Here is a 22733-nt window from a genome sequence, read left to right on the forward strand (position 1 = left end):
AAGCCGCTCTCCTATTGGCTGATCCCGGCCCCGCCCCCGGCCGGTGTCGCTGCCCGGCGCTGACATGGCGGCGGCCGGTGAGGCGCGGGGCTGCACCAGCTTCCAGCGCAGGCCCGGCACCGGCTCTCGCCTCCCCGCCGTGCCRGGCACTCGGCCCTCGGTGCGACACGGGCAGCTGCTGCTCTCCAGCGGGCTGCCCTCSCTGGACTGTGTGCTAGGTTGGTGGGAGCGGGACTGGGACCCGGTGCTGCCCCCTTCTCCGCCCGGTTGTCCTCCCCTTTGCCGGGCTCTGCCTGCGCTTCACCCCCCGTAACCCCGCGGTTGTTTATTCCCCGTAAGCTCCCGCAGGCTTTTCCTTCCTCCCCGCAGCCCCTGGGATTGGGGGAAAGGCGGGAGGGGGAAGGAGGACGGGGCAAGGCAGGATGTGTTCCCGCTTTGAGCTGGCGGTGAGCGGATCGCCGTGTGCCGTGCACTGACATCGCACCTTCGCTCAGAGCCTTTTTTCTGGAGACTAATTGCAGACCTACTCCGTAAATTGACTTAGCAGCACATTGCTGGCTTGTTTCACACTGTCACAGGGCGGGCTGGAAGGGTTTGGGTTTGGAAAACCATGTGTGCTGGGTTGACGCGTGGAGTGATGTGTAGCTCGGGTTCTGCCGTGGGGCAGTTGTCGCAATGTCTTTGCATTCTCGGTGCGTCTTTTCAGCTGCATCATTCAAATGCCTCGCTCAGAAAAGTTGCACTGATGTGATGTTCTTTTTGCCGTCTGTGGATCTGCCGTTTCCTGCTGTCAGTGTCAGGGTGCGAGGTGGTGCCGTGGACTGACCTGTTGTGATTATTGCTCTGTTACCTTTGGCATGAACTGGCACTTTCACTTGSATTGGGAGCTAATTAATTTTGCTGRTTTGCATGGTTTATYTGGATGCATTAGAGCTGTGCCATCCTTTAACTCTTCACACAGTTGCAGTGCATCTTTAATGCACATGCATGGGACTTTTRGGTGAGAATGGCCTGATTTTAGCTTTGTTCATTCAACCTTGGAGTACACAGAATATAGGAATATATCACTTCTCTTTCTAAGAATATTTTATATGAATAATGATAATATAAAAGTTGTATCCATTGTATAAAGGACTTTTTCTCAGCCTGTGTATCATTTTGTGTGTGTGTCTGCACTTTCATCAGGGATTAAGATCATAAGCTCTTCCTTGAGAGAGAAATATTTCATTGAGTGTCATTTATGAAGCCTTTTAATTGCATGAATAAAAGATTTGCATTGAGTATTCCAGTTCMTATTCCCTTTTATAAACAGTGGATTTTGCACAGCATGGCTCAGAAGATGTAGACAGCTCCCATGGTGGCAGTCTCCTAAAATTCTAGGCACTTGCTAACATAATTAAAGGTTTGTTATGGAAACTGAGGACGCTTTCAATAAACCCAGGATCTCTTCTACATTTTCCTTTTCTTTTAAATAYGTAGTAATTTCCTGAGCTTACTAATATTTATACTTGAACATCAAGGGAGATCCTTGCCCCTTGGAACAGCAACATTAGAAAATACTTTTAGATTTTTTTTGGATTTGTAGCATGTCTGAAAAACTGGATAACTCTACATTCCTGTGTTAAACCTTAGGTCACCCTCTTAAATCACTGATTTTTGGAGGCTGAGTGGGTYGGCCAGGAAAGACTCATGCTAAGCATGCTGACTGTAATAATTGATGCCAGTTGGAACAAATCTCCTGCTAGGTGAACCTGTACAGACTCACTGATTTTGGAGACTGAGGAGGGACCTCGAGAATTTATTCTCTGCAGCCTTAAAGCCTCAGCACTGAATTCAGAGTTGGTTGCTCTTGGAAATCTGCAATGGCAGAGATTTTTGCAGCTTYTCGGGATAACCCGGTCCATTGCTTAATGGTTTTTGTAGGGAATTTTCTTTTTTCTTGAATATTCACAGGGCACCTTTCATGTTTCAGCTCCCTTTTGTTTTTTGTTGTCCTGGCACTGTGCACCTCAGCAAAGAGCTCCAGTGTCTGCTCAGTGGCTTCCCTTGGGTATCATCCCATGGCCTTTAGGGCTTGCTCTCTTCTCCAGGGCTGAACAAACCCAAATCCTTCAGCCACATCTCTTGAATCATTTGYCCTATTTTAGTTCCTTTCCCTGGACTCGCTTCAGTTTATTCTTTCTTGAACTGAGGGCCTCAAAGTCATCAGGGTGTTGTGTTCCAGAAGTGTAGTGAATGCTGAGTGAAGGGGAACATCCTTTAGCATCTGACTGAGCCTCTGATGCTGCATCCCACTTATCTGGTGACTGTACAAGTGCTGACTTGTGTCTGTTTTGTATGTGTGGAAATGCTTCATAAATGTGTTGCAGAATCCTGTCTTATATGTTTCTGAAAGAATGCTGGTGCTTTTCTTTCATCTTGCCCATTAGGAGTTAAATAATGGACTGTAAAAATATTTAATTTTTGTTGTCACCAGGAGCTGAGGACAATCCTGGGGTTTTGTATAAATTCCCAGTGGAAGTTGCTATGAACTTTTCATCTGGTATTTTTATGGACGTATTTTTTAACAGTCACCAGGCAGTCCTTTAGCTCTCTTGCTTTGGGTTTGAATTGAARTTTGCCTTGTTCAGAACCTGTAACTCAAATACAGCATTATTTGCCAGTCATGAAGGTACAGTTATGAGTGAGGGAAAGCATGGTGTTATCACACCCAGGTCTAATAAGGAATGTCTCAAGAGAGGAAAAGGCAGAGAATATGAGGAGTTTCTTTCACCTTCCAGCTGCTGGCTGATGATTATATTGTTGTTGGTGGCTCTAAAGAAATGCATTTCTTTTGGAAGGRAAGTGGTAGGTAAGTGCTGGATTTSAAATGCTGTGATACCATTAGGGCTCTCTGCACTTCCAGKCTTTATATCCAAGCTTAATTTCAAGGTTTATGGACCATATATGCCTGATTTGTGCCAAAGCAGTTCTCTGTAGTGTAATATAACCATCACACGCTTGGTATTGAATGTTTTGTTTCAAGCTGCTTGAAAAAAGGTCAGGGATATGCTTTGAAAACAATCAGGAGCTTCTCAACTTACAAAGTTTGTTGTCCTTCTGTCCATAAGATCTTAAATCTCTTTGTTGTAAATAGCAAAGTGGAAAGTTTCAAGTCTTGCTTAGATGTTTATATATGCTACTGCTTTAGAGACTGGACAAGAAAAATTAAAATAGCAAAATTAGAAAGAATAATAAGTTCACAGCAKCTTTCTTGGGAAAGTTAAAGATTTTGCCTCTTCCTTTTGATTCCATCAGCATTCCTGCTATTTTTTCCTGTTGTCTTTTGTTGAATTTACTGGTATTGTTGCTCATTGTAATATGAATATGTAACCATGGTAACTGTAATAGTTTTGCATTGCCTCTAATAGAAGACACTTTTTCAAACCGTTCACYACATCTGATAGTGTAAAGACAATGCTCTGACCTGAGTTTGCCTTTAGCAACCAGGCTGTGTGCACATATGTTACAGCTCTGGCTTGTAGAAACAGTACCATTGATGATCTGAAATTACAGCTTGAGAGAATTTTGGCTGCACTGTTTGACAGACAAATTCTCTCTTGTGCAAGCAGMAGAGACACTATTTCTGTCATGACTACAAGTGAACTTTTTTTTTTTATAACCAAGGTTTTTTAAGTCCTTATTGCCTGAAGGTAATACATTACTTATGGCTGCTTTAGTTCTATTTTCTGTGTCAACCTAGGATTTGCTAAAATCTCARCATCTGGAGCTTTTCTTTACTGTGGACTGTATAGATAGAGCATGTGCTAATTTTAAACTGCTTTTGTTAGCAACCTGTGTGTTCTGTCTTTTTCATTTAATTTAATGCAGTGAATATTGGAAGTATATTTTTAATCAAACATGAGTATGATTTCAGATTTTGGTCTTTTTTTTTTCCTTCCCCTGTAGTACATCTTTTGGGTTCATTTGCATTTATCTGAACAAATAAATAGGAACAAACAAAAATCATTGGCTTAGAACATGGGGAGATTTCACGAGTGATTCTAASTTTCTGATAAACAGCATGTATGGTTGGGGTTTGTTTTTTTTTTGTTAATATCTAGGAAATGTTTGATTACCTGATAAGCTTGCTGTAAATATTGAAGCATTTGTATATCTTGACTCATGAATGTGGCTTGAAACATCTGTATCTCTGTAACTATGAAATTAGTAGCTGACTAAACACTTCCACTGCCATGTACTGCTCAAGCTGTGCTGCATCATGGCATGATGGTGAAGTGGTCCTGTTTTGGTTTTAATTCAGGTGCTATTATGCAACAATATTAACACTTTTTGGCCTATGGGAGAACAATTTGCTTTTTTTTCTTCCCTGTGGTTATATCTCAACATTACAGGTGCTACAGACATTCATAGTCCCACAAGCAGAGCTAAAGAACTTGGTCCAACTCCCATTAGAATCAATTTCTTGTGAAGTTTAATGAGCTCTTATAAATTTATGAAATAAAAGATCCTGTTCACTGAAGGCCATCTGAATTGACTTCTGGAGCTTTGGGTTCTGTGCTGATGGAATTCAGTTTGCTCCTAACTTGCTTTTAAATCAGTGTGACATTGCAGACAACATCCTGCAGTTGGATGGATGGGGCCATCTGAACACTTCCAGGGACTTTTATCTTTCTTGTCACAGTCTTATGTAATTGTTAAACAAAATAGTTTGWTTTCAGGTTATTCCACTATTGTTATTCTTGGAATTCCCATTTTAAACCAGTTTACTCTTTCATTAAATAAGAGTTCTACTTTCACTGTCTTTGTAAAGGAATTCATAGAGCTGTTGTTATGTCCAAGACCTGTTATAAAAGACTTTAATGTCTTCAGTAGTGTATGTTTTTTCRTAGTGTACTTGTGATGGTTGTGATCTGTCAGTCCAGGTTTCATTGGCTGAAATCCTATCTGTCTTGTTGCCATATCTGTTTTCAGCACTAAGATAAAAAGCACTGCAGTCAGGATTTTGCCTCAAAGGCTTGGGTGAGAATTTGCTACCCTCTTAGCATTTCACTTTGCTTGCATCCTTGGTACAAAAGAGTATCACTTGATAGTGATTAATATGAATTTAATTTGGAGATTGTTTACTCACTTGAGTCATCCCAGTAAAAATCTGCTGGCTCAGACCATGCATCACCAGTGTAGTTCTTGAGCGTGGTTGCATAGAGCTCTGCAGGATCTTTTTACCACAATGATGATAGTACAGTATATTGTGAAAGTAATTGTAATGTGCAGTATATAATTACATGCAATATATAATTATTTCATAATAGAGAATTGTAGTAAGTATTGCAAAGGTAATTAAAATGTTGTTCACTTTTATATTTTTAAATTCCCCGTTATCACCTTTCTTTGACTTACAAACTAAGAAAAGTTAATTGTTCTCTAACATARTATTAAAATGTAGTCTTACTTTATTCTTCATTTTGTTTTGTTTCCAGGTGGAGGCGTAGCYGTTGGAACCCTTCTTCTTATTGGTTAGTATGGAATATATAGATACTTACAGGMATATTCTGAAGCATTTCACTCTTTATTGTGTTCATTAAATAGCCTCTCTTTTCACTGTTTTTTGAAGCCAGACTTTAAAAAAGTATAAGTCTCAAGTGCCTTAACTTTGTGTAGACTTCAGACTACTGTCTATTTCAGGAATTACTGGAGATTAATCAAAACCTTAATTTTAGACAGGCTTGAGCACCTACAAAGAATACCAGAGAATTCTGTTTGAAAGCAGGACATCTAGMACATTTCAGGACTTATTAGCAAAAYACACAAATTAGGTAAGGTTTTCTAAACTGCTGTTAGATTCAAATTGTTTATCATCACAAAGGGGTTTTTTTTAAGTTTGGCTATCTGAGGAAGATGTGCTGTGCAAAACCTGTTAATCTTTTGATTGCCAGAATTGGAACCTGCTTTCTGTCAGGGTGTGAATRAGGCACACTGAGATGATTCCTTACACCAGAATTCCATTTGTAGACCAAAYTGGAACTCTCTGCAATGAAATGTCTCCATTGCAGCTGAGATGCACAACTCTCCTTTCTGTTTGATTGAGTTAACACAAAAACAGCAGAGAAATTAAGAATTCTTGTGTTAATCTCCACCCTGAAGGAGCCCTGGAATCTCATGAATTCTGAGAACAGTGACTAGATTTCAGCCTTGCCTAGGGACAAAGCAGACATGTGGATGCTAATGRCTTGATAGAAGATTTTTACCTGAAAGGATTTTTACCTGAACTTTGTTTCCTCTGAGCAGCTATGTGGCCATACTCAGTGGTAGGTTTAATTTTCTTATCCCCTAGGTTGGTTGTGTATGTGCAATCTGTTATGAAGCCTAACTTGCCAGAAGCACAAATGACAATGTCTCTTTTAGGTCTAAAAACTTTTTTTTTTTTTTCCCCTAATGAGACTTACCATATGTTATTTTGAAACGTGTAATTATATACAAAAAGTCTTAAAGCAGGAACTGTATTTATTCATGACTCATTAGTCTAAAAATYTGGAGACTAATTCTTAAAGCTGGTGCAGGTAGCATTGTGATGGCATTGTTAGAATATCCTGTCAGCATACCAAGAACTTCTGTCATGAGATTAGTCTAGGCAAGCTTAATATTATCAGGATTGAAGCTGTCAGTGATAAACCTCCTAGGAAGATCTTTCTRTGTTGTACTCCAAGTGTTATAAAAAGGTTAAATTCTTCCCCCTTCCTTCAACATTCTCTAAGGCAAGAATAAATTGCATTACTTTTAGCTTAGCTCCCTTTGCAAATTAAATGCTCATCTTCATTATTTGACACATTATCTTGGTTAATTTAACCAAATAATAGTAGATTCAGGGTATTAAAATATTTATTTTAGCTGTTGTGTTCTGAAGATGTAGTAATGGCACAAGTTACTTAATAAGACTGTAAAATATTGTTTGAAATAGAAGTGTACAAGATTTTCTTTCTCGATTCATAATAAAGAGCATTGTGATTTTCAGTTGAACTTAATTCTATGGTAATTCTTTTGACAGTGTTTTAATTATATGAGAATTAGAGAGTTCAAGCACGTGGTATTGTGCAAGATCCTATCTACCAGAGCAGCTTGGAACTTCCTGGGGTTTGTTCATCTRGCAAGAATTAGGATTTTAACTAGTACTTGAATTTAAAAATTCTTACAGTAGTGGGTTTATAAGAAGCATTCTGATGTGGAAGAGCATCAAATCAGCTTGTTCAGTATGAAGTGAGACCACACATTTGTGTTTTCATCTGAAGCTGATTCAGATCAGCTTTCCAGAAGAGTCTCCCTTTTCAAAACAAACAAGAATAAGAACACTCCATCCCCCATTCCTCTCTTGTGTACTTTAACCTGTTGTATGTGTGTTTTGCCAGCCCAGGARGAGTTTCCAGCAGGATGTTATTTTGTTTTTAAATGTAAGCCTTGTTTATATAACATGTTCTGCATAGTGAGCTACAGCACCTTCAATCCTGGGCACCCTGTAAGAACCTATCCTTACTTACCTTTACAAGCCCCAGTTTTGACAAGGTCACTGACAGCTAAATGTTTTAAAGATTATCAGTAAGAGGGGTTTTGTTGGTAGCTGAGGTCAGTTATTAAAAGTTAAAGTTGTCTGGTTAAAAACAGGTCTAAACTTGTTCATTCTAAGCCTTGAAGCACTTTCAGCTACTTTAATTAGCTACTATTATTTTTGTTAGACATGCAATTTAACCTGACTGGTAAGAGCTCTCTTCACTTGTCAATATAACTGAATTTCTCATCTTTTTAAAGCTGAAAAAGATAATCTCAAGAGAGGTTACAAAGCAGTGATTTGCTAARTATAATTCTACAAAATACCAGTTAGCAGAATTCACCTTCCTGAAGTATGGCCAAATGCCAAATATTGTAACTTATATGTTTGACAACTCCATTTTGGCATGTGCTAATTAAATGCAAGTGACACAAAGTATATCCCCTCAAGCTTAGTAAAYGTGGACATTAGAAAAGTATCTTTTAAATGGAATTTCAGATTATTAAAATAATCTCATTTTATAACCTGCAGCAATTCAGAGAGATRTTTCATAGCTGCAGAAAGACACACCTTAGGTCACAGGACCATAATGTAGACTATCTATCTGGTAAAAAAATTATCAATACTGATAGGCTATGACAGGCTTTTGGCAGCTTTAGGGCAACCTGTCTAGACTTTGTAGAGAGAAAAAAAAAATAAGTCATCTGTACATTACATTGTTRCAGTCTTATTCTTTCCTCTTACAGCTCTCATAATTTTAAGCAGTTATGCTACAAATAACCACTGAAGATTTTCAAAGACCTTCATGTTTAATGTTTGAAATTCAGGTATTATAAATACAGTATTTATAGATATGATTGTTATCCTTGGTGGATTTTGTTCTCGACTTTTAATTCCTCTTCAAGTTCTAGCATTTATTCTGCATCCCTCTATTGGAACATGAATTCCTCTGTGCAGAGGGAGYTTTTCCTTAAGGTCACATGGTTATATACCAATTTCTATAATTAGGTTTTTTTCCTTAATTTTAAGATAAATTATATATTTACAGTGCCTCACACATATCTGCTCTCTTGTTTTCTGTGCCCTAGAAAAAAGCCTTAATTTTTTTTTATACCTAATTCTGTGCCCAAAGGTTTCTTTGAGTAGTAGCTACCGACAGTCCATTCACAAAGGTGTGGAGAATGTGCATTATGGATTTGGTAGCCTATACAGTACAGTGGTGAAAAGACCCCTAAATAGAAATTGGTCTTTATCTTAGTATTCAACAAGGTTATATGTTGGAATTCATCTCACTCCCACTGACAATACTGCTTTTTCTCAATGACTGTTTCAGCCATGAAAKCACGCTCTTGTGGAAATAGATGGATAGCCATCACAATAGACTATATTATTTATGTGCTTATCTGTAGGATCACAAGAGGTTTTGTCCTGGAGACAATATGCATAACTTCTAGGTAAATAATCTCTTTTTCTTGTATAGTTTCACGCTTCACTAGTTACTCACCTGCTACTTAGCTGTGGAACACCCTTTGTTCCAAAAGAATCAGAGAAAGCTGCGCAGTGTTTTCTCAACTCACAGTGTGAGTTGTGGTGACTGGACCCAAAAAAGAGACTGCAGCTGCAAGAGTCTTATTTGTTTATGTGCCTTAGTAGCTGGAAGTGAAGTTCACAATGAAGGCTGCTGACWGGACAGCTCTTTAGTGGAGAGGCTGAGAATAAAGATTTAGGCCAGGCTTGCCTTAAGTATTTKGCCTAAATGATCTGAAGTGTTAGTTCCTACATGCACTGAGTGRAGGTAGTTCTTTTGGGTGTGGTGGAGTTTGATAAAATAAAGGTAACAGTTGGAAATTTGTCCTAGAGCCATTCAAATGCTAAGTCCAAGCATTATCAGGAAAGTATTTCATGCTGGGATTCTGTGGCTGTAATCAGTGAGCTGCTGAAGTACCTGTGCTAAACGATTTGTTTGTTTGTTTACAAGAAAAAAGCTGTACTCCTATGGTTTTGAATAGGAATGTAACTATTGAAGCCAAGGTACAATGGATGCTATCAGAAAAGCCCCATATGGACGCACTTTAGATCTTTTGAATACCACAAAAGTTTAGTGACCTAGAAATGAATCAATAAAAAGCATCCTCTATCTGACAAATTGAAGAACTGAGGGATTCTTRCAGATGCATTGACTTTAACAATTCCAGATACACTACTTGTAAAGGCTTTCTGAGACACATCTAATCCTTCGAGTACTGTAGCAGGCTGTGAGGTGGTTTATATTTAGATCACTCTCCAATACTTAATTTCCTACTTTTACTGTAAATTTATTCTTATGAAAATCAATACAAGAAAAAAGGGAAGGCTAATGCTAAAATGATGCATCCTTACACTGAATGTTTTTCTAATTTGCTTGAATATTCCTTGTCTTGCAAAATATGTTTTGGAAGGTTTGGCAGYGTACTTCTCTAGTCCTATTACAAATAAATCAATGAGTCCATAAAATAATAATTTCTGTGGTTTTTTCTTGAGTTTCTGCATTGCTATTAATGTTCTTTCTCCTTTTCAGATAGACTTTTCCTTGCTTTCCTTCTTTCCTTTACTCCACTTCATTGGTTCCTTCTGACTCTTAAGTTCCAAAATATGCTGTCAAAGCTACGCTATTTTATTTTCCTTTCTACTGTTTTTTTACAAATTAAATGTGAATGACAACTTGGTTATTTTCGGTCTCACTGGTTTTCTGTTTTTAATTTTGCTGTTTCATACGCATAGGAAGGAAATAATTTCCAAGTTACACGAAGAACAGATTGAGTCTTGTTGGTTCTGTATAAAGCAAATMTCTGTGTATTTTTCTGTCTCTACATCCCTCTGTCTTATCTTCCAGCAGCCAGATTAAGAAATGAAAAAGTGAAACCTTTCAYAGGGCATTTACTGTTCTCCCAAAACCTATAAAAATCTTTAGCACTGCTATTGTTGGTATTTCCTACAAATAACATCAGAGWTGGCTCAGATTTCAGTTGTTAGGCACACATCCACTTCCCATAGCTTGAAGTTAAATTTTAGTTGTATAATGTTCATTAAGGCTCCCTAATTCTGGTAATTTCTGATACTTAACTTGCACCAAGGAAGCTGAAATAAGTCCTATTTTACCTCTGGTATCTGTTGTACATTTTATACTCCAGGAGATAGACCCAAAGAGGACTTTTACAGTGTTGTAAACATAGAGATAGGCAATTTATCTAACAAAAAATAATCCAACCATTCTTGTTTTCACAGAGGAGGATAAATACGGCCTTTACTCCAATTTGTTGTTCAAGTATTTTCTCGCAGAGGGAATTGTCTGTGGACATGAGCTGTTTGTTGCTTCTGCTAAAGAGCATCCTGACAACATTTTGAAGGTAAGACCCATTGCTGATTTGTGTTGTGTCAGTGTAGTAACCCTCACCTTCAGGCACATCAAGAAGACTTCTCCTGTCACAAAAATGAGCTGCTTGGGATGTGGATGGCTCCACCAAGTCAGGATTTTTACGTAGCATCTCTGATTGTTCATTGAATAACGTGGCATTTTATTTAATGAGATTAGTAATAAATTTATTTTCAGTATCTGATTGAACTGTATTCTTTCTGGAAGGGTAGCAGAGACATGGGACTTATCAACCAGAATTACACGTTTTGCCTGGGTTTAATTTTGTAAATTTAATTTTGTAAAATTCAAGTATGGATTCAATATATTTCACAGATACTATTTAATTAGCTGCTGTATTTCATAAGTCAGTTCATTACCTGTCCATATTGTGTCCATATTCAGTGTTCATATTGTGTGGTCACTCTATTTGCATATTCAATTCTCTGCTGAGATGCCATAATTGCCCCATTCCAGTTTTGTGATGTGATTGGAAGTTTCTTGAACCTATAACCAAGACAAATATTGCTGGTAGTAGGAAGGGGAAAAGACATTCTTATAGACCATAATTATCTTGAAATTGTGTATAACTAAAAGACAGGCAGAGGATAAAAAGCCCTGATCAGCTGCCTAAGATATATTATATTACCACCCACCAATTTATCCATCATCCTTTGAAAATATATTCGTGCCTTTTGTAGTCAAAGCTCCTTCAGGAAACTGGCATTAAGACGTAATGCTGAAAAATTATACACCTCTGGTAAAACCTACAGAACTRTATACATGATGCTTTTTAGAAAGTATTTTAAACATTTGAGAGCATTCCTGTTCACTCTATATTCTTCAAAAAAAGGCAACTTTTTCCTGTAAGGCATAAATACTGGGAATAGTGTATAATATAAGAAATTATACGGTAACTTTTGTGGTTAATCATAAAATCAAACTGCTTGCATTGTTAAATGGAAAATTTAAAGTTCACTTATTTCCTTAAACAGAGGAATATTGCTTACTGTTTCTCATCATACWATTCTCACCTACCCTGGGTTGGCATCCATTAGTTCTTTCTGAATGTCAAAGAAAAATTGCTGTAGTACAACCTTACCTGGAGATGGAAATAAGTTGTTGTATAAGGGCTGCTAAAAAGRGAAAAATTCTGTATCCATTCATTTATGTTCTTTAACAATACACTTTGTATTCACAGTATTTACAATCAAAATAGAATCCTCCCCCCTTTTGGGAGCAGGGCCCTTTAAACTGACATTTATATAATACRTTGTTGAAAAGAAAATATTTACCCTTCCTGACTTACCATCTGGTGTCCTTTAAATACTGAAAATTAACATAATGAAAAAGAGCCTTAAATTCATGTGCATTTAAACTATTTAAATGTTGTTGCAGTTACAGATCAACAGTGGATTGTACTCCCTTAAGTATTTTTTTACTTCACGTTTTTCATCATACTTGTGATAACAACTGCACTTCAAAATAGTTTCATAAACCCATGAGAACAACATATTTCTCGATACATAAATAGATAATGTTTTAAATTCTGAAGTACTATTAATTATACAGTTATTGAAACCTGTAAGGATCAAAGGATTTTATATAAGAGGGATTTCACATACAGCTTGGATTATGTTGCTAAATAATAGCACAGTAGTACTTCTTTAGAATTGTAAAATAGCTTAGWGAGGAGTATGATGCCTATAGTTGGTGTAATGCATTGGTAATTAAGAGGGTGTGAGGTTAAGCTTCATTAACTGCTGTGGGATTGTATCTTGGATTTTATTATCCCCTAGAGAGCATAAGAAGTGAGAGAGGTCAAACTGTTAGAATCTGATTTTGCTTCGTGCATCTGCCAAAACAAGGCAGGCAAAGAAATGTGGCAGCAAACACAGAAGGACCTGGATTGCTGGCAGATACAGGTCATCCACTGTTTTATTGCAAAGATAAAAGGTTTATTACTGAAATAAATTACTCCATCTTTGCAGTGAAACCTTCATAGCTTGGTTTGCAGGAAACAAAATTATTTTAATTGTGTTGTCCTTTACTATGACTGCTTTAGAGAATCATCTTTTTTTCCCAAACTTTTTTTTTTTTTAATTTTAAAACAGCAACAAGCTTCCTTCTCTCCAGCTGAGCTGCCCTTAATAACTTTAGCACTTGTCTGCCTTTTTGTATGTTCATGCTGCATAGCAAAGACTTGTATTTTAGTTGACCCCAAGAAATGCTGTATGTTGGTTTTGTTTTTTTTTTTATTTTAATTAATGCACTGCTACATGCTTTGTTTTTTTCTATACCTTATGAAAGATTTTGTCTTTTTTTAGCCTGGGAGAATGTAACAGTTCTCAAAAGTTGACACACTGATGCCACAAAATTGTCAGTCCCAAAGCTTTTCAAAGCTATATGATGTGGGAGCTGAGATATTTCTCAGCAAAAATAGATTAAATGGAGATATTATGGGCTGATAACCGAACTCTTCTTAGTTCATTGTTTAAGTAACAGTTTTATTTCCAAATTCTGGGTGAAATTTTGGCAGTGAACTCTACATATTTTGGACACACTGTGTTCTTCTGAAATTCTGATTCTGATTGTAAGAACATAAATTTATTGAATCTTAAATTATGTAATTCTTGGACAGTAAAGAAGCCTTTTGTGATGTTGAGGAGTTGTGATATAGATCCAACAATCCAGCCTTTATCTTTGAGGATGTACCTGTGTTATGACAACTGCAGACTTTCTCTTGCTGAGGTGCTCTGTGACACCCAGRCATGGTCAGATTTGGAAACAGCTGCTTTTTGAAACAAAGAATAGCATTTAATTATCAGTGTCAGAAGAGGGGGAAGCCTTTTATTCCAGTTCTAGTTATTGTGAAGAATAAAAGAGGATGYGAAGATAAGAAGAAATGTGTGGATCATTTCAATAATTTCAGTATTGCCCATCAAACAAGTTGATATCACCTTTCTATGTCTGTAATTCTCCCCAGTCCCAAGCCTACTGTGCAATTTTAAGCTCTCTCCCTTTCCAAATGTGCTTATACARAGTTCAAGTTAAACAGATTTTTTTCAAATTAAGGACTGAGATGCATGAGTCAGTACATYCTAAGGAAAACCAGTGACTTTCTAGGTATTGTTGAGTCTTCAGGCAGGCTGCTGAAGGTCTGTTGGCTTCTAGAGAACACAGACTTATCTTCAAACAGCTCCTGCATGTTCTSCCTCCCTTTCATCCAGGGGAAAGTGTGAGTATCCAAAGCTGGGATAGCAGTGATAAAATTGGGATGCAAATCTGGAGGCAAACAATCTTTATTAGCTCTGCTCATTATTCTTTATATAAATACGTTGAAATTACAGATATACTCTGACCTTGAATACAATTGGATTTTTTTTYCCCCATTTCCCCATTTTTCCCCATCTTGGAATGTATTTGACAAGGTAATAAAACAGTTGAGCTCAGGCAGTTGGTCTTCAAAATACCAGCTGGCTCCAAGGCAGACTACCTTCTCCAAATTGCAGCTAATTATGTGTACAAAGCCTGGTAAGAAACTGCATTGTTTACAACTACCACATTCAAGAATATGATTCAGGTTATGTTTGCTTTACAACAGAGGGTTGGCATTGATAATTGCATGGCTGTGGGACGTAGTAGCCCCAGAAATTCTTAAAAGTCTCAGTGTCCCCTGCTTCTTGCATAGGGACAAGAGCATGGTGCATCTGAGAAACATTCTTCAGCTAAGCATGGTAGGAGTTAGGAAAAGGCATTTTGGAAAAGCAGCTGAGGATGTAAGAGTTGTTCTTGGTGTGAGAGAGTACTTTGAGTGCTCTTGGTTCTTTTAGGGATGAGGCAGCATAAACCAGACCCAAAGTGATGCATGTGCTCACTGCTCASTATGGAGTCATGACTTTCTCTTTTCTTTTTTTCTTTTGTGTGAATTTAGTCATGTTAAAATAATTTTCTACTGTCATAAGGTTTTTATTATGTCAGAAACTCTTTATTGTGTCAGAAATTAAAAGCAAGATATATTGCAAAAAAAAAAGAGGCTGTTTCAGATGGATACTTAGATGGATTTTCATCTCCAGCAGCCAAAATCTTTTCTCAGCTTCAGGTGAAACCATTTTTCCTTGATCTCTTAATCTGCTTCRTTCTTAGCAGCAGCTAAGACACACCACAGTGCCTAATTGTGTTGCACTGATCATGTGTCTGTCTCTGATTGTTTGGACTGAGTTGCTCTGGTGTCAACAGCTGGGATTTGTGGTGTTTCCCTGCCACAGAGTGCCATGTAACAAGGTTTTGTTCTGTTTGACTGGGAGGCAGGAACTTTTTTCAGTATTACATGAGGTTATTTAAGCAGCTTGTGCTTTATCAATAACACTCTCACCTTTATTGTCTTGATATTTGTTCTTTTTTCAGCATAAAATACGTTTTTATGTGTAAAATACACAAATTTATGTAATGTCCCTACCTCAAATTTGAATTTCCCAGAAGCACAAATAACAGGCATTTGCACTGATTCCAGGGGAGCAAAATATTAAATATCTTTAAGAAATACTGCTGCTGTTATTCTCYTTACCTCCAGGAAGAAGGATGGTAAAATACACCATTTCCTGGATTTTGGCTTTGCAGATGATGTGATTGCTGCCCAGTGATGTTACAGCAGGGTGAGGCAGCAAATTCTTGTGCCAGTGGAAGTGTCTGAAACAGGGAGTTTGATGAGATGTTTAAGCAGGATTTCATGATCTCTGGCAGGCACTTTTCAGAAAAACAGAGATTACCCACCACTATAAAAAGCTGCAGTAATACCTTGGAGCAAGTTGATCTGGAAATGTTGTTTTGGCCTCCAAATTACTTCTTTGCAGAACTCACTTTTTTAAAGAAAGAAGTTGGTTTGGGTTTTTTAGTTACTATTCATTAAGGAGTATTTTGAAATGATCAAGTATCAGCAGCTCCTCACTGAAAAAGAAAGCCCTTTTTATGATAGGAAGTTTAAATCTATGAATAACTGCATTAGGAAATTAAACCTGTACAATAGTTTAATTGTTCAGTAATGTGTTATCAAAATAGCACCTCAATTGGAAGATAAGATTAATTAACTCTCTATTGTGAATATCTGAGTTATAAAATTAACAATTCAAACTAACATCTCTTTTCCTTTTTAGAAAAATGCTGGTGTCTGTAGGCTGTTGTGGACTGTTGAATACTTTGAAAGTTTTACAGGAGCCAACAAAGATCTTATGTTTAAATGGGCTTAAATTTGCTATGCAGAGAACTTAACCACTCTCAGAAATGGAGTAGTTTGGGAGATAAACATTTTTGAAAAAGGAATATACGTGCCACTCAAGACGAAATATAAAATGTGGCATTTCCATTCTGCATTCTTGGTTTTATTTCTATAATTCAACTTTCCAATAATAATTACATGAGATTTTTTTTTCCTGCTCAGTATTGGTAGGATCCAGTCTTTCAGAAGAGTTATTTTAATCAGGCTTTGTTACAKATTTTACAACTGCCCATTATACTCAGGTATTTGAATTATCTRGCTGGAGGGGGGTATGGATAAAAATCTGCCATTTGTCCTGTAGATAGCTCACATTCTTTTGCTCTCTACCTGTAGGAACTTCCAGCCCCTCTGCTTGATAATACCTACAGGAAGGAATTGGGAGATGAAGGAGCAGCTGTGAAATCTGAGGATTTTCAGGATTCTATGAAAATAGCCTGGCGCTACCARAATTTACCAAAAGTGGAGGTAATAGCTATTTCCTACTTCTTGCCTTTTGCACTCAGAATGAATTTGAAGATCAAATGCTTTTCAGTAGAATCTTGGCAACAGAGCTGCTAATGGACAATATTACAGGATTGTCTCTTGAGGGAAAATTATCATACACCATTTTATGTTTTAATTACTAGAGATGCAAAAAGAAAGGGAATTTGAAAGTTTGCAGGAACTCTAAAATTACTCTATAGTAGTTTTAAAATAAAAAACATTTATGTTCAATGAGTATTATTGAATTGAGACAGCTTTTTGTGAAAGTTTGGATAATGTGCTCACAAACAAACTTGGCCCAAATTTAGTTGTACACAAATTACTTAAGTAGGTTTAATCAACTYGACTTACTAGAGCTCTGTAGTGAAAGTACTGTGTTGAAGCAAGCTGTTGACCTGCTTATCCATGTGCATAACAACTAAAGCAAGCACTTGAGATTATATCAGCTTCACTGTCACTGGAAACTAATCACTGTGCAGGGACAATACAAGAAACAAGCCCAGTGGTCAGTCTTGCAGAGTTTACAGTTGTTAGTGTTTTGTGAGTAATCAATCTCCTGTGGTTTGTGACTTTCTTATTTAATTCAGAGGCACAGTCAATCTTTAATGAAATTACAGCATTCTGACTATCCAGGAAAAAAAAAACAACCCTGTTTGGTCTATGCATTTTAGCCTACATTTATAAATTCTGGTTTAGCTGCAGTCATACCTGCCTAGTAAGTTCAGTCGTATTCTTAAAAACATAATTGGAATGTGACAAAATGATCTTACAGGGCTTGGCATGTTTGGTTTTCTGTGAAATTGCACAGACATGGCTATATAGTTGTGTCAGAAAAGACTTATATATGGTGACATGCCAAATCAAACAGCCTCCAGGGTAATCATATAATCTCATCAATTTTATTATTGTGGAGCTTGCTGTGCCACTCTGAACTATCTCCAAAATAATTTGTTTTAAAATCTAGCAGAATTCCTTTTTTTTATTGATATGCAAACCATTGCATGTTGTTAACAAATAGTGTTCTGATGTTCTAACAAAGTCGAAAAATTATTTAAAAATTCAGTTGGGTGTGCACTCATCTTCTTTACCTTCATAGCAGTAAATACTTCTTCCACTAATGTAATGTTTCTCAAAAATGTGGGATGTACATGCCCTTGATTATTGCAAATTGATTATGCAAGATAGAATAAGATGGTCAATCTTTTTGGGGGAGTTTCTCTTCTTGTCGCTTTTTGAATTGGATGTTGATCATTCTCAATAGTTGAAGTAAAATATTTTATACGTGTTTTAAATTAATTCAAAATGAAAACGCTCAAGTAAAAGCATTAATCTGAAATTATCCAAACCTAAAATTCCTCAGGACATTTTAATTAGTGAAAAATTGGTTTAAAATTTATATTTTTTAATATTTTGTTGTGCAGTTATAAAATTTTGCTGCCTAGAACAATACATTTAGTGCAATAATTTAGTTAACAACTTTGGTTGCGATTCATTCTTTAAACTTTGCTGGTAAAAACCAATATTTAACAAAATTTCAAGGTGTATTTTCCAAACTGATTGAACTAATATACCAGTGCATCTTCAAAAACTRCTATCAAATAGTTTCAACTGTGAAAGAGAAAAATTAGCTTTACTTTTTGCTAGAACTCTAGACATGATAGCAGAAACTTTTCCATCCACTATCTGGCTAAATACAGAGCAAGAACGCTGAGTAAAAACTGCCTTTGCAGTATATTTAATGCTTAATTTTGTTACTGCTACTGAGTAATAACAAATTTTGATTAGTAATTCAGATATTCCCTTTCCATTTCTTAGTCCCCATATAGCCAGGTAAGTCTTTTGTGTTCTTATGTGTTCTTGTGCATGGTATTTATATTAGTGCTCTTCACAGCTGGCACAGTTTCTCTCTATATATTACACATACCATGAATCAGAAAAAAAATAGAGGATTTATAAGAAATCTGTCAGAGCAAAAGGCCTTGTTATGCTGGATGTGCCTTTGCCAGCTTGTTACTTACATCTGTATCAGAGGTGATTTTCATTTAAACTTCTGAGTATATGGAGAGCCTGTTTTGCAATGCAAGACAGCGTGGGTTTTCTTTTATTCTTTTCCCTTTTTTTTTTTTTTTGAATGAACTGCTTATGTTCTTGGGGCAATATATAAACTGTCACAGCATGAAATCAATTTTCTGCCTTGATTCATCCTAAACCTGAGATTTCTAGCACATTAGGATTGCAATTAGAAACATTAACAGCAGACGGTAGCATCAAGGCACGCTCTGCTCGCTGACAATTTAGTGCACTTCTCCTTGTGCAGAGCAGGACTTGGGGAAAGAGCTGTGCACTGATAAATTCATCAGTGGGCAGGGATGGATTATTGCWGCTCCCTCGGTTCAGGTAGGCTGAGCTCCCCGCTAAGCCCGGCAATGCGGGGCGCTGAGGTCTATTCACCCCCTCCTCCACAAACCCGGCTTTGCTGGCTTTTATGGAGGGTTATTATCGCCAAATCCCAGGCTCCACCCAGTTTGGAGGCGCTGTGTTCATTCTTTGGACCCAAGAGAGGTTATCACCTACCTTAATCCGTGCAGCGGGGTGGATTAAGGACACCAATGTGCCTTGGGATTCTCAAAGAGGATCCTGGAAACTTCTTGTTTCTTCTTTTTCGCCGTCTTTGCTAAACTCCATTGGGCCTCAGGAAGGATTTGCATCTGAAATGGGCAACCTGGAGCTTTTCTCAATGAAGACATCAGATCAAAGTTCAGTTAGTCAAGGCCTTTCTAAAACATTAAGGGGGCTTGGAAGTACACAATAAAAAGATGAGCTCTGGCAGAGATTGCAGTAAAAACATTCTGATCTGTAATCCGGATAAAGAATAGATTATAGGCCAAAGAACAGCCCCTGTTTAAATTGCTTTCAGMATCCTCGTTTTAAATAAAGTTACATTTTATGACAAAAGTATTTAAATTTCGATAGCATGTTACATTTTATTGGACTGCCTACTTTAAAACTAAGAAACTAATKAATGAATTGGTGCAATGACTTGGAGAATGTGGTTTTCTATCTTTTTTTTTGTCAAACTGATTTGCCTCTAATGACTAGGTATACGTAAGCAATTCTGCCAGGGTTTTTAAATTAAAAMCAATTTGTTTGTTTTAATTAAAAGTTTGGGTTTCAATGGCTATTGAACAGGRGAATAAAAACTTAGTAGTAAATATGTTTTTCTGCTTGAAGCCTTTATTTAGGCCAAATGGGGAAGGTTTTTCCCAAGTGTTTTGCTAGTTAATAGTCATTTAAGATTGTAATCAGTATTCTTGTTTCCACAGGCCAGCCCAACAACACACACAAAGTTTGGCCATTATTATGATATTTCTAAAAAAATGCCTCCTGAAATGTGTCAGTCCACAAAATGGCATCGTTTTTACCTGCATGAAGAATTGTCTGTCGAGCCTAAAATGAAACCATGGTAAGTTTTGATCCCACGTGCTTYTGTTGAGTGTTTAGATTGTGTCTGCCTGTTAGCAAGAAAGGATAATTTTGCATTTTGAAAAACACAGTGGTGATTTTGGGGGACTGGGAGCACTTCACCTGTGGGTCGCAATTGGTGCCACACTCCTGGAGTGGCACAGAAACAGCTCAGGGCTCTGCTCTGGGCTGGGGGAGGGAGCACAGTGGCAGTGACAATTGAGGCAGACATTACTAGGACAGCCTAGGATGAGCTGCATGTTCAGCCCTGCTGACAGCCCAAGGAGAGCTGTTCCTGTCTGCCTGAGATCCTCCCTGAGCACCATCAGCTCAGAGATGTCCTTGTCAGGTGRCTATCAGCCTTAGGATTTTTCRTTTCTGTATTTTCATGCATCTGTRTTCTTGTACTTCTCTAGTACAGCACTAAAAACTAGCATTTTCTCATCTTTAGACAAAACAATTCCTCTCTGAGCCTGAATCCAAGGACACCTCAGAGCCCCAAAATATGGAAACAACAGCGAGCTGGGGGGAGCAAGTTTGGGGTGATTGACATCATCACCTGTAAAGATCATTGGAGAATTAAGACCTAATATGTTAATAAGGCAGAACTTATAAAAGGTGAAGATCTCGTGACCCAATGTCCACTTTGGGTGTAGCCTCAGGAGGAGGCTTTGTCTGCCCTAATGTACCARTAGGCCTGTTAGGCCTGGATTAAAGTTGTGTATTCTCATTCTCTTAAGAGAAGAGTACAGCACCGTTTAAGCTCAGGCTGAAATAAAATGTTCTAGTCCTGAAACTAAGCCTTCTCTCAGGTACCCATCATGGAAAGAGCACCTAACCCAGTATATACATTCCACATTAAGATCATGAGCAGTGACAACCTCATCATTGTACAGGAAGATTTTAGAAACTCGGGGTTTGGGGTTTTTTTATTACTCCTTTATGATTAAATCATCATACATTCTTATGTGAGCCATAAGTGGTGTTTGGGTGGGGTTTTTTCCCTCTCTTCCTGATAAGACCTGCTACTTTTTATAATTAGTGTTCCTTCCTTAAAGAATGTACTTTTAATCCATGACTTGTTTAGATGCACCTAGAATTGTTGACCAGCTGTACTTTCCCCTTAATTTTTCAGTTAGAGGGTGACTAGTTTTGGAGGACCTTAGGTTTCATTTTTCCTCCTTGAGATTTGGAATATCTCTTTCCCCACCCTCCTTTTCTTTGGGAAGAGATGGGGAGCAAGAAGAACAATCCTTTGCTCTCTTTTCCTTTYACCACCCTGGGATGTAACAACAGATTATGCATTTATAGCAGAAAATACACARGAAAAGTAATGTACCACATTTTGTTATACAGCTTACACTCTCCTGTCAGAAACATGAGTATACTGAACATGCATTTTACAATCCTTGGAAAAGYAGTGCTGCATCTTTTAATAAGAAAGATCCTTTGTCTTAATGTTTTGTGACATGGAAACCATGTATTTATAAAAAGAACCAGATCATCYTCATGCTTCTAATTCTCTAGCACCACATTAAGAAACCCATTTGATTTCACCTGTTCTTYAGTGAGTGAACTGTCTCTGTCAAGTGTAGCTAATGTCTATTTTGAGATAATTACAGAGCAGGATCAGAGCTGTAGGGACTTTATAWRGGCCARAAACTCTTGGCCATTTTGAGAAATTGTGTATAAATATACACGTCCCTCTCTTCCTATCCACAAAGCACTTGGTCTCTTTACAGACTTAGAAAGAGAGGTGATTGTTTGACTGATTAGATTAAAATTGACCTTTTAGTTTGCAATAAAAAGTGAGATTTGGAGGTTGTCAACATCATTTGTTCACCTTAAAGTTTGCTTCAGTCCTCCTTTCCTGTTTTTTTCCACGTGTGTGTACCTGATTTTGAGGAAGGGAGAGGCTAAATGTTGCCCTATAAACTGGCACCTGCCAGACAGTGTAGATGTAACATTTAATAGCCATGTTTGCTCCCCTTTCTGCAGTTCTGATGGCTAAATTAGACTACAGGGCTYCCTTTTGGATRATCACTCAAGATGGRTAGAAGTTCATTYATTTCCCCATGATAAGAATTAATTRAAGACAGATTGTGAAGCCASCTCTCCTAAAGGAAGCAGTAAAGGGGGCTGGGTGTTTGGTGCCAGAAGAAGGCATAAACCTTCTCTGTCTTATCTCATTTTTCTGTTGGGGAAGGGCAGTTTTGTGCTGCTGCTAATGCTGGGCCCAGGTTTACAGGGGTGTGTGGCTGACAGCAGCTGGTTGTTGCCAGGATATTCTGCTGTCCTGGTCKCTGCACTGCTGGAGCTTTGCTTAGCAGGAAGGAGGAATATCCTCTCTGGTGACTCTGTGCACTGCAGACACTGAATTTCTACCTCTCTGCTCCTATTCTCATTCTTCAGTGCAATTACTTAACTAGAAGGTTTGATAATCAAAGGAACCAAAATAGTTAAGCTGTAGTTTTTCAGTCATACTTTATATTTTACCTTAAGAATGTATGCGCTTTTCAGAAAAAGAATAAATTTATTTTTATTTGTCTGTGCACTGCAGACACTTCATTTCTACCTCTCTG

At 37.6% G+C, this 22733-nt stretch overlaps 1 protein-coding gene across 1 annotated transcript in view; it reads left to right on the plus strand.

Annotated features, from left to right (window-relative positions):
* The first annotated feature begins 46 nt into the window (after positions 1-46).
* The window catches only part of ELP4 (elongator acetyltransferase complex subunit 4), a 101013-nt gene continuing 78326 nt past the window's right edge, over positions 47-22733 (plus strand). Inside the window, exons 1-5 of the mRNA XM_057379989.1 lie at positions 47-218; positions 5481-5516; positions 10805-10926; positions 16540-16671; positions 20013-20152. Of these exons, the coding sequence (XP_057235972.1) occupies positions 65-218; positions 5481-5516; positions 10805-10926; positions 16540-16671; positions 20013-20152 (584 nt within the window). The 5' untranslated portion in view covers positions 47-64. The remainder of the gene's footprint in view (positions 219-5480; positions 5517-10804; positions 10927-16539; positions 16672-20012; positions 20153-22733) is intronic.

The sequence above is a fragment of the Malurus melanocephalus genome, unplaced genomic scaffold (assembly GCF_030028575.1).
Source record: "Malurus melanocephalus ecotype Western Australia unplaced genomic scaffold, MMel_1.1 scaffold_429, whole genome shotgun sequence".
Taxonomy (NCBI): domain Eukaryota; kingdom Metazoa; phylum Chordata; class Aves; order Passeriformes; family Maluridae; genus Malurus; species Malurus melanocephalus.